Source organism: Pteronotus mesoamericanus, unplaced genomic scaffold (genome assembly GCF_021234165.1).
Source record: "Pteronotus mesoamericanus isolate MK-2021 breed Mesoamerican mustached bat unplaced genomic scaffold, CSHL_Meso_final contig_20, whole genome shotgun sequence".
Taxonomy (NCBI): domain Eukaryota; kingdom Metazoa; phylum Chordata; class Mammalia; order Chiroptera; family Mormoopidae; genus Pteronotus; species Pteronotus mesoamericanus.
Genome location: NW_026555085.1, coordinates 35,118,284 through 35,130,559, shown reverse-complemented (window position 1 = coordinate 35,130,559; position 12,276 = coordinate 35,118,284). Strand labels below are relative to the sequence as shown.

The following is a 12,276-nucleotide window of genomic DNA, read 5'->3' as shown; positions in this document are numbered from 1 at the left end:
GAATAGAAATATTTTTCTATTCACCAGTTTTGTGGTGCTATGATTTCCAGGGTAGTATATAAATCTATAGTTTTCACATAATGTGTCTGGTAAATTTCTGCTTTGAAATATAGTAAAAATCTCAATAATGTGGAATTACGTAGGCTAGAGGGCCAAATCTTATTGCAATTAGTGTAAACTTAAAAAGTTTTAAAGAAACAATTTTTACTGTGTGAGATTCTGGAAGCACTTGAAACCAGGCTAATAAAAGTGGCCACATGAAGGTCTGAGAGCCTATATTTATCAATAGTTAGGACAGAATAATTGTCATATTTTGCTTTTAACTGGTGGGTGTGAGAGGTACTGCTACAGTAGTTCCAAAGTGTTCATAAGCAGTTTACACTTTTAAGTTGGTCAAGCAATCATGTTCCACACACAATTTTATCTTCACTGGGCTCTTTGGAAAGTGGTAGAACAGGCACATATGTTTCTGAGCTCATTGAGAGCCATGATGGCAAGGCCCCTCATGTCACCCTCATTCTTCTCCCGCCTGTCTAAAATGCTTCTGTCAGGGCTTTGGGCTTTGTATCTCAGGGTTCTATTTTTCTGAGCCTCCGTTAAAATCATTCCCCTGGAATTAATCATGAACATGTAGTGCAAAATTACTGGTGGAACAGAAGGAGTGGGGATTTTTTTAGGGAAGAAGGAAAAGATCTGTTTTGGAGCAGAAGCCCTCCCCTGGTGAGGCAGAGCTGGGTGGGTGCGTAAGTAGCCAAGAGTGGCAGCATGTGGGCATGGCCCGGTCACCACTTCCTGTCACTTATTTAACAGACCCTTTTGGTTAACACAAAGCTCACATGCACAGATATCTGAGTTTTGATATGTCAAGTTAAAAAAAATCAAATCAATACCAAATTATTTTTCTTTTAAGACCCTCAGAAACATTTAAAATCTCTCCTCTTCCCGAATCACCAGTTCTTTCTTCAGCAACGTTGCAAGCAGATATTTTTTAATTTAATTTATTCTTAGAGAGAGGGGAAAGGAGGGAGAGAAACACTGATGTGAGAGAGAAACATTGACTGGTTGCCTCTTGCTCCAACCAGGGACCCGGTCTGCCACCCAGGCATGTGTCCTGACTGGGAACTGAACCAGCAATCTTTTTGTCCACAGGCTGGTGATCAATCCACTGAGCCACACTAGCCAGGGCGCAAAAAGGTAATTTTTATAGTTTAGCCCCAAATTTATATACAGTCAGTTTGGTTGACTGGGACCAGTCAGTTCCAAATCTACCAGTTAGTTCCAGATAAAAAGTCACATTAGTTGTTTAGACATCTTTTTAATGTTTTATTTTAAAACAAATAATCCCAGTTAAAGAGAGCAAAGGAAATTACATTTTAATGGTAGCTTGAAATGGATATGGTATTCCTGATTTGTTTTCAGGAAACAGACAATTGCATTGTCATACATAACTTTTTGAACTACTTACTTAAATGCACGTAATTATATTAAATTTCTCTTACAAAAACAGAACCAAGTCATTTTAAGGCAAAAAAATCAGCTTCTGGGTAATATTTATGATATTTTCTTAGGTGATCCATTAATTTACTCATGCATCATTATTCCTTATAGTTTTTCTTTGTAAATGGGCATGATAATTAGTCACTTTGTGCCTGGTTTCCTCCTTTCTATTAGACTTGTTTTACCTGCAAATTAAGAACTTTCAGAATCACTGAGTCAACAGGAGGTGAGAAAGGCACCTTTGAACAGGAGATAAAGACTTAAAAACTCCAAGTGTCTTCCTTTAAACAAAACTTGCAATTTACAGATATTAACTTAGTCAAACACAATGCATACATTTAGATCAGACACAGAACATTTTTTAGTTAACCTCATATAAGGGATGTTTGCAACCAAGTGTTGTCTTGATCAACCCTGCATGTTGAAGAAGGCAGACAAACCTGAGCTGAGAAAGCCTGAGGTTACTCAGTGCTCAGCTCAACTGTGCTTCGAGACACCATTTGGGATGGACCAATTGGACTTCGCTAGATGTGAATGGGAGGCCTCTCTGAACACCCGAGGGAGAAACACAGCAGACAGAATCCTACGTTTTTCATACAATGCAACTATCTTTGAACATCCAAGATTTTTTCTGTGCTAGGATAAGGTAGACAGAATATGGTCATGGCTTCAATGTATAAAAGTTTTTAACAACATGGTTTATCGCATTTGCAATGATTAAGACCTCAGTGATGTTTATAAGTTTTGTTTCTGAACCTTCCATTTTCAGCAATGCTGAATGAACCCTAAACTGTATTTGAGACCAAAGATGCCCAAAAAGGGGTCCCTAATACATTCAGAATTTCTGCTGCCAGTGGGGTTTGACCCAGGACAGAGTATGTCCAAGAATCAGTGCTACCTGAAAGTTGCTGCTCCCACCCTCTCCTCCAAGGGCATGACAGGTATCTATCTGGCTTTAGGTGAGTGGAGGGGTGTGTGTGTGTGTGTGTGTGTGTGTGTGTGGGTGTGTGTGTGTGTGTGTGTGTGAGAAAGAGAGAGAGGGAGAGTATGTGTGTGTATGTGTGTGTGTGTGTGAGAGAGAGAGAGAGAGAGAGAGAAAGGGGGAGAGAGAGAGAGGAATCTCCTATAGAGGGTGTATCACAACTTCAGGTTGAGTGGAGATGAAAGATTGCATTTGATAATTCACTAAGATTCTGCGTTTCAAAAATGAAAATAATTGCTTTAAAAGCTTGATAAAATCTTTTCAACTGGAGTATAAAATTAGACTCTATCTTCTGTGTGTCTCCAGCAACAAAGAAGATTCTGAACAATCCACTCCAGGCAAGTGTGCTAGAACTCAGGGGCGGGTGAGAAGAGGGAACTTTCACAATTTCATTGTCTATCAAAAGGGACAAGGATTTTAGGAGGTTGAGAAGCACATTTAGTTAGAGTGGAGAAGCGGTTTACTTGTGGACAGAGGCTGGTTAAGGCCTGATGCAGTTCAAAAGTAAAATTGTGGCAGGGAATTGACAAGCAGTTAATGGAGAAGAAAAGTAAAGAGAGAGTGAGGGGTGGAGGAGGCCATTTGCGAGAAAGAACTGGGAAGGACTGGTGAATTTCAGGGTCCCCTCTTGCTTTTGGGCACCCAGTTGATACTCCTGCGCATTTTTCTGGGTGCTGGAGAAGTTTTTCTGGAGGCAGCACAATGTGGCGGGGCGGAGGTGGGGTGGCTTTTTAAAGTCCTTCAGTGGCTAGCGTTGAACTGAACCGAGGCACCATCTTGCTTCTCCTTGCCTTTTGAAGGTCATTACCTTGGCTGAAGTTCTGCTGGTCTGAGATCACTAGACTGGTTTCTAACAGGCAGCCAGCATTGCTTACTTTCTGGTAAATACTTTTTAAAAAATTTTGTTTCTCTTGGACTTTTGGCTGTCATGTTATATGATGAAGTGTTTTTATTTGCAGACCCTGCCAGTGTCACCTGGCTTCTAACTATAAATATTTATACCAGGAAACTGAACCAATGATTTCAGATTTGAGGCAACATTTTTGGGGCGAATAGAAAATGTTCACTACGGTATAAAAAGTAAAGGAGGTTTAGTTTTACCCTTTCATATGCAAAATGTACTAGATAATAGCAAAAAACATTCAGGGCATATTAAAAAATAAATACCTTGCAAAATTCTCTGTTTCTGTATAAGAATAAGATGTTTAGGTAGTTGAATTCCTTAGCAGTACTCATTTTCTAAAAAAATTGAGTTTTTTAAATTTTGGTTTGTTTTCTCTCCCTCTCACTGACCTTTGAGGGGAAGCCATTTTCTTGAACTTCGGTTAATTCCCCGTGTTGTGTCTGGGTTCTTCTCAAGCCTTTCCTGTCTCAGACTCACATGTCTCATTCCCTGGGATCCTGCCTGCGTATCAGCTTAGTGGGAACAGCTTCTCACGCTTTCCCTTTCTGTGGGCAGTATTGGCAAGCCCAGGCCGGTGCCATTGCAGAGAGAAGTTAGCCCAATCACACTCCCGTTCTACTGATCAATATTTCATTTGTTTATGTAGAAGCTGACCACTTATTAAGTTGATCCAGCTATTAGGGAACATATTTCCATAAACTCAAATGTGTCAAATAGTCAGTCTACTTGCCCCACTGGCCCTGAATTTCATGATTTGCACATTTTCTATTTGAAGAACATTCTCATCTTAAAGAACAACATGAAAATGATGTGCAACATTGCTTGCTACAGCGTTACATCACCAAAAGCACACATATTGACATTCAAATTACATTAATAATAACATGATTGAATAGGAATGGGTTGGCAAATGTATCTTGAAATAAGCAGCCATTTCTACTATTCTCAGATTCTGCTTTACTTGGTACCTTGTTAGCAGCTGTTGATGAGAGCCATTGTGTTTAGATATACATTATGGCCTAATTTTGGAAATGTATTTTGCATTTAATTGCAAAGCAGAAATGGCTGAAATTTGAAGGTGTTTACTCCCATAATTTCAAAATACAGAGTCAAATCTTCTAAATGACCTAATTTTCATACACTCCACAGCATTAGCCGTATTTGGTTTCTCAGGATTTTTAACTCAAGGTACGTTACTAAATGAGTGGTTAATGTTTTTGTACCTTGGAATTTCAGCCATCCCTAAACATGCATTTTCATGCAATTAAAAGATAAATGAGCTTATAAACTGCCTTTCATGTTCTTCCTGATTCTTGCAAATTCAACTTTAGAAGGGCTTTCAAAATAGTTCATGCAATGATATGTATGGCTAAAGAAACTGCTATGCCTAGAAAGAGAACGGGGAACTTATTTCAGTTTGACATGAGGCAAGCTAAGGGCATCTGTATTTTCTCCTGCCTTACAAATGCTCTGAGATGATCGAGATCTTCCAGTCCTTAGAGAGTCCGATGCAAAAGCAGTTTCCCTGGCAGGCTGCGGTGCGGCATCAAAAGTGTCTGTCTCCGTTTCTTCTGAACCCACCTCTTCATCAGTTATGAACAATTTGGATTCCCTCCATTTGGGGTAAAAATCTTGGCTGCCTCTGGAGCCACTTGACTCACTCCCTGAAAGCTGTATGTTCAGTTCCTCTGTCGACCTGATCAGGTTTTGTACAGACAAAGATTTGCCCAAGTCCTTGGGCACCACCGGGTGGACAGACAACAGAGTTTCTCCTCCCATGTCAAAGCTCTTCCGCAGAGAACGGTCCTTGGTCAGATTGGACTGTGCAACCTGAACATTTTCCTTGGAGGCAACAAGGCAGGTGGTGACATCAGGAATGCTTTCCTGTAAGCCTGCGGGGTTTGGGTGCAGAGTGTCTGGCCTGGGCAGATGTTTGATGGCTGGGAGAGGAGGTGGGATCTGTAAAGTTGTTGGGGCTGCTGGCTTAGGAGCCGCGTTTATTTGGTTTGCAATGTTGTGGGTGGCCGCCACTGAGGAGACATCACTTTGACTCAGTGGCACCTGTGTGGCTTGACTGTGCATAGTAGGGCTAAGCGCATAGAAAGTCTGAGTGCTGAACTCATTTGGCGTCAGGATGAACTGCAGGCCTCGAGAGATGTTGGCACTGGCTGATCTGGTTAAGCAGCCACTGTTCTGTGCAGAACTGGGCAGGTCTTTGCTGTCCACGGGGCTTTGATAGTCAGATGTCTGTTCACATTCAAAAGGTGGGATCTGGAATGAGGCCAAAGTGAGGGCTGAGGCGGAGCCTTTCCGGAGGACCTGTTGATATATGTCCAGTAGGCAGTCCAGCTTGGACTCAATGGACTGTACCTAAAAACAGGGAGAATAGTTACATATGACTATAACCTGTTAATAAGAAAGGGCTTCACTTCTAGAATTAAAAAAATGAAATCAGGGTATGCCAATACAGTAAAATACTGAGTGTAAGTATAATGTAGACCTGCTACCTAGTACCATTTTATTTAATTAATTATGATTTTTTTTTCATTTGGTACCATTTTAGAACGTGATGTCTAGCAGTGGCAGGGTCAAGGGAGGGCCTAGAAGGAGAGGGACGCTTGACATCCCATGATCTTCCTCGGACCCCTCTCCCTCGGTTCTTTAAAATGGACAATTGATATTCTCAAAAACCATACAATCATGGTGCAAATACAACTTCAAGACTCCTTAGCCCAATCGGGTTGCCTTTCCTAAGCCTCCTGTGAAGACGTACTGGAGCTCGACTGCAGTGTGATAAGGAGCTAATTCTGTAATAAAATCAAGACCTTAAATATCGATCTAGTTGATTCTGAATTTAAAAATAAAGGTACAAAATGTTTCAGAATTAATACCTGAAATATTTATTATTAAATTGGGGGAACAATTTAATTTCTGGAAAATGGTCTTTGTATGAGATGTAGCTGAGGGCTAACACATTCAATGCACTGTAATTGCAATAATGAGTTGTTTTATTAAAAGACTGACCTAAAGGAGAGACAATGAAAGTAACCAAAACACAAATAAAAAATAGATATTTTTATCTTACTGTTGAAAATATACAATTGCTTCCTGTTTGATTAGATAAAATTTTCTATTCCTTATGTGGAAGTCCAAATGTTTAGAGAATTCTGTCTATACACAAAGAAAATTTGATTTTATTCACTCTTTCTTGATTTTATTTCTTGATTTCTTTATTAATATAATTAAAGTGTATTTTTAAAATATGTTAATCATTAAAATACATCCAACCACCTATAATCAGTTTTGATTTAAAAAAAAAATCCTGCTAAAATTTTAACCATTATCGTTCAGTTGTACCTGTTTTTCAACCTTGACCACCCGGCCAAGCATACTGAGGTCATCTGTGGTCTCATGTTCTGCTGTTATTTTCTCTCGGCTCTTCTTATCTGATGTGATTTGCCCTTTTCCAAGAATTTGATCAACACTATCAGAGAAAGAGGACATCCAATTATGAGTGCTGAAGATGGAGGTTGCCCTAGGCCAAAACGAAGTGTTTTGAAAAGAAAAATTAAATACAATTATCTTTAATTTACATAAGATGAAATGAACTTGTTTCCGTTGATGTCCTTATTTTCTTAACATGACCATTCTGCATGAGATTAATTTTCTCATTATTCGGGTCCATGATGAAATAAATCGCTTATAGGTGATCTTCTGGAGGCAAAATTTGTCTTAAACTACAAAGCAATTTGTCTTTGACCAAGTATTTCCTGAATTCAACTACTTAAAATATAACAAAATCATAATTATGATTATTTCATATTAATAGATTATTTACTGAACATTTATTGTACATCTGATACGTGGGAGAAAAGCAGATGAAAAAGCTATCATTATTCTAGTTGGAAAATATACTCTACATTATCTAGATACTCTAGGTTAGTTCTGGAAATTCTTTAACAGTTCAATTTTATAAAAACCTTGGGACCCAGAGTAATTTCTTTTAAAGGACATTGAAGACCGCTACCACTTAGGCAAAGATTGTAACATTACCACAGGAAGAGTTAAAACAATTTCCAAAGATACTCAATCAGCCTAAATAGGAATTACAGTACCTTCTTTTTCTGTGTGATTTACAACTGAATTACTAGGAGTTCTGACTCAACTTTCCAGTTTACTTTATCTGCCTAGAGATACAGGCAGTGCCTACCTTCTCTCATGACATATAATCTATTAAACTGCAAGCTCAAAATGATGAGGTCATTATTTTATTAATGTTTGGATATCCACAGTGCATGGTACACATTACAGGCTCAATAATTATCTGTTGAAAGAATGAATGAACAAATTGTAATTTTTTTGTAACTGATCAACAGGTGTTTTACTAAGAGTCTAGTATATCCCTCACCCCGGGCTAAGTGTTCTGTCGGCTTATAAACAAAAGTTTTAGACCCAGTCCTTGTCTTTTAAGAACTGTTTAATCACAAATGAAGATAATTTATACCTGATAGTGAAGCAAGATCGTTAAAAAACTGAATTGACTAAATATTTTGCCTTCAAGATAATACAATCAAACACAGATAGTTAGAATAAAATGTTGATCTCATTTCTTTTATTCACTCAGTAAGATGCTCATGGGAAAGCCAGTGTGTGTTTAGCATTTACAGAACATGGAGGAAGGGAAAGGCCCAGTCTTAGTCACAAGCAAGGAGAATACACTTGCAACCAGAAAACAATACAAGAGCCAACTGGTCTTGTCTTTGGCACAGTATATACCATGATTCTGAGTGCTTTTATCTCTGTGGTGGGCTTTAAATGCTCTAGGAGGTCAGACAAGGGAAAGGTCTGTCTTTGTGGGCTGGAGAGGCAGGTAAAGTTTAGTGATAGAGGAAGACTAGTTTATTCTTGAAGGATGCTTAGGATTTCAATAATAACAAAACAGCAGCAGCTGTGATAATTCAGATCACAAATCAGAACAGAATTTACTGAGCACTCATTTAACATGTTAACTCATTCAATTCTCATGACAATCCTATGAGGCAAGCACTAACATTATCCTTATTTTTATAGATGAGGAAACTGAGCCACTACACAGTTGGAGGCTTTTAATACCTGATATACATCCTTAAATAAAATCTGTGTTAAAAGCCAAAAAATGAATTAGAACTATGGAATTCAAGAGTTTTCTCTACTACAGTGTCCCTTCCAGATAGTTTCTATGCCTTTCCTTGACAACAAAGAACATTTCCGTTGCTTACCGTGTTTGAAGGCTCTTAATTCTACACAACATGTCCAGATGACCAGCAGAATATTGTTCAATGACATCTTTTACATCATATGGGCGTAATGTTTCTTTAAACTTTCGTTTTGCAACATGAAATTTCATAATTCTATAAGAGCAACATATTACACATTAATCTTCATAACTTCATGAAAGAAGTTACACAAATAGTTTACTAGTAAATATAAAAAACTCTGGGGGAAAAAAAGTCATACATCAAATTATTTTAGGCTCCTATGACATGCAATATAAAGGCCTGAGGTTACAGTGGACAACTTAAGAATATCTCATGTGGGGCACACCTTGAGAATAGGAAAACACACTAAAAAAGAGACTACGAAGTCTTGCTCCTTTTTAATGTTCATTGAAACCCTGATTTAGAATTAAAGTCACAATGCAATTCTACCTTTTCCATGTCACCCCAAGAAGTCCACCTAGTGATGGCATACATCACTTGTAAAATATGAAAGTTGTTAAAATGGTTTTTATGTAACAATAGTCATTAAATTTTTTTAAAAAAAAGGTTGGGTATCTTTAAAAAAAACTTTATTTTAATTTAGAGAGAGGGCAAGGGAGGGAGAAAAGAGGGAGAGAAACATCGATGTGAGAGAGAAACATCCATTGGTTGCCTTTGGTATTTGCCCCACTTGCCCCACAAAAGACTGAACTTGCAACCCAGGCAAGTGTCCCGATGGGGAGTTGAACTGGTGACCTTTCAGTTTGCTGGATGATGCCCAATCAATGTGGGATGATGCCCACACCAGCCAGGGCCTAATGATATTCACTTTTGAGATGCAGAGGTATCTGCAAAACTCTCTTATTCTCTGTAGAAAAATGCACATCTGTATAGAAATTTATGAAAATTTTACTTTATAAATTATTTTTGCGGAACACTGCTTGATTAGCTAGCCAAGTTTCTTTTGTTTCAGACATAATACATTCATGAACTAAGTTTCGATGTCTAAGCTTTTCAGAACTAGAGTTTTCTTTTTTTAAAATTACTGTGCCTCCCCCAACACAGACCCCATACTTTAAAACAATATTTTATCATTAAATTCCATGATGCAATAAATAGCTAAGCTACCTAAGGTAACAAGTGACTACAATAACTTGATATAGTTTCTGAGGAAAGCAAAGAACCATAACATTTTAATGAGTCTGTGCAGCTTTATTACAGGTAAATGTTAAGTCTTGGTGTTTTTTTCAACTATTAAATGGCTCATAGACTCCCATTATCACATTCATGGATCCCAGGCTGGGAATCAGTGAGGCTCTATGAACCAAAATTTATTGTCCCTTGGTGGAAAGTGGGAAGATTAGGAACAAATGTAGAGTTTAAACAGAAAATCCTCATTACCTATCCTAAGTGATAGTTGATTGCAAGGAACCAAAATTGCTTTACTGGTTAAAAAGCCGCAAACTTTATCTTGTAATTGTATTAATTTCAAATTAATTGTATCCTAATTATTCCTGAATCACTTATCTGTAATACATATTTTTTTTTTAAATTGAAGTATAATTGACATATTAGTTTTAGGTGTGCAACGGAATGATCTGGTATTTTTATATATTATAAAATTATCACCACAAGTCTAGTTAATATCTACCCCCATATATAGTGTCCATAAGAATATAGATATCCAAGAATACCCGTAATATTCTTACTCTCTCTACCACATTTTCTCCACCAATCTCTTTTTCATTCAAGGTAGGTATTTTTTTTTCTGAAAGACATTTAAGCAAAGTTATTAGCAGAAAGTAAAGGAAATCTGTTTTAATGTAACCTCTCTTTTTTCTTTTTAACCTCACCTCAGGACACGCTTATTGATTTAGAGAGAGGGGAAAAGAGCGAGAGAGAGAGGGAGAGAAACATTGATGGGAGAGAGAGGAACATCGATTGGTTGCCTCTTGTACGCACGCTAACCGGGGACTGAACCCACAACTTAGGTATGTACCCTGCCCAGGAATCATACTCAAGCCCTTTCTTGTTTATGATGAAGCCCTAACCAACTGAGCCACATCAGCCAGGGCAGAAAGGCCCAGAAACCCTCTTTGCTTATCTTCCAAGTAGCTAATGGTGCCTGGGTGGGCAGGGAAAAGGGAAAATCATCTTTATATACCCCTAGGTTGTTTTTTCGGTTGTCACTGTTGTTTGTGTTTTCAACATTATTACCACTTGTTACGTGAACTACTTTATATGTCTTATGTTCAACAGCACTTGATAAGATATTTTTATCTCCCTTTTAAATGTATGGAAAATGAGTTTCAGAGAACTGACTTGGCCCCAAACTAGCAACCAGTGTGAGGCAAAGCCAGGACCCCACCTAGATCAGTTTGGTTCTCACCCCAACATCACCTCCTGGTTTCCCATGGCATCATTTCTGGAGATGTTGTGGTTAACTGCAGTCTTTGGCCATTTTTTCTTGCCCACGGTGGTAGAAGCCACATGCACAGGGACAAGCTTTGGCACAAGGGGATGTGTTTGCACTGGCTGTAGCTCAGGCATTTGGGGCCATCAGTGGGTCTGCACACACCTGCAAACTGAGTTCCCAGTTTTCCCTAATGGGGACCTGCCCTTGTTTCTTGGTAGAGAGTTGTGTGAGTTTAATATGATAGCTTGTCTCAAAGTTGTACATTGCTTTTTCCTTTTCCTTTCACAAATATTTTAACAAGAGTAAGAGTCTGAAGGACTTCAACAGGCTATGTTACATTCTAGTCCTCAGTCATATTTTAAGTAGACCTTAAATAATTTTATTTGTATTTACATAATTTACTATAGCCAAATTAAAAGAAAATCCATGTGTTAAAATTCTGGTCAATACTTATAATTTTAATTAATATTAAATAGGAAATGGATAGTCTTTTATGTTATTTCACTATGGCCATATTGATAATAGGTAAGCAAAGTAGAGTGGATGTTAAAATTCTTAATTGGCTTCCCATTTATTTTTATACATCATATCACTCTTTAGGTGGTAGTGCTTTTTTCCTAGTGCTTTATTTACAGATTTTCCCACCTTCATGTGAAACAGTGCAAGTTGGATTAATAAATATTACTTTAATTACTTGGAAAAGAGGAGTATATGCAGTGATGGGCTGGAGCAGGCTTGTACTGACTCCAAAGAGCTGATTATTACATCTTTAGGAGTTTTTGCTGGTTGTTGAACACAGCCATTATTAAAAATTAAATTATATAAGTGTACAATAAAATAAGTTACATTAAAACAAAGGTAGTATTTATGCAAATTTCATCACTTCCTAATTATTTTACTACATGTTTCTATTCTTGAATTGTACTCATCTGTTGTGTCTGTATGATGGAGATACTACCGAACAGTGTAATATTGCACATCTCTCCCAACTTCTTGTTCAGTGAGGTCACACTGATAGTGTGAAATTTGCTTTGGTAGCAGTATTTATACCATGGAAACAGCCAACACTACAAATCAGGGTGTTAGACTCTAGGAGAACTGATTGTTAAGTTTACCAATGTATTACTGAGTGTATAAAATCATCTCATCTATTAAGAATTAAGTTTTCAAAGATGGAGTTTAAATAGATTTTCTTAATTGGCTTTGTTGTGAGTTGAAAAGAAAAACATTAAAGAGGTCT

At 37.8% G+C, this 12,276-nt stretch overlaps 1 protein-coding gene across 2 annotated transcripts in view; it reads right to left on the bottom strand.

Moving 5' to 3' along the window:
• Positions 1 to 1,358: 1,358 nt before the first annotated feature.
• KCNQ5 (potassium voltage-gated channel subfamily Q member 5) overlaps positions 1,359 to 12,276 on the bottom strand; it is a 540,177-nt gene continuing 529,259 nt past the window's right edge. For both annotated transcript variants that reach the window (XM_054569623.1, XM_054569624.1), the window contains 3 exons: positions 8,642 to 8,773; positions 6,741 to 6,867; positions 1,359 to 5,753 (listed from right to left, as the gene is read on the bottom strand). In XM_054569623.1, the coding sequence (XP_054425598.1) occupies positions 4,791 to 5,753; positions 6,741 to 6,867; positions 8,642 to 8,773 (1,222 nt within the window). In that variant the 3' untranslated portion in view covers positions 1,359 to 4,790. The remainder of the gene's footprint in view (positions 5,754 to 6,740; positions 6,868 to 8,641; positions 8,774 to 12,276) is intronic.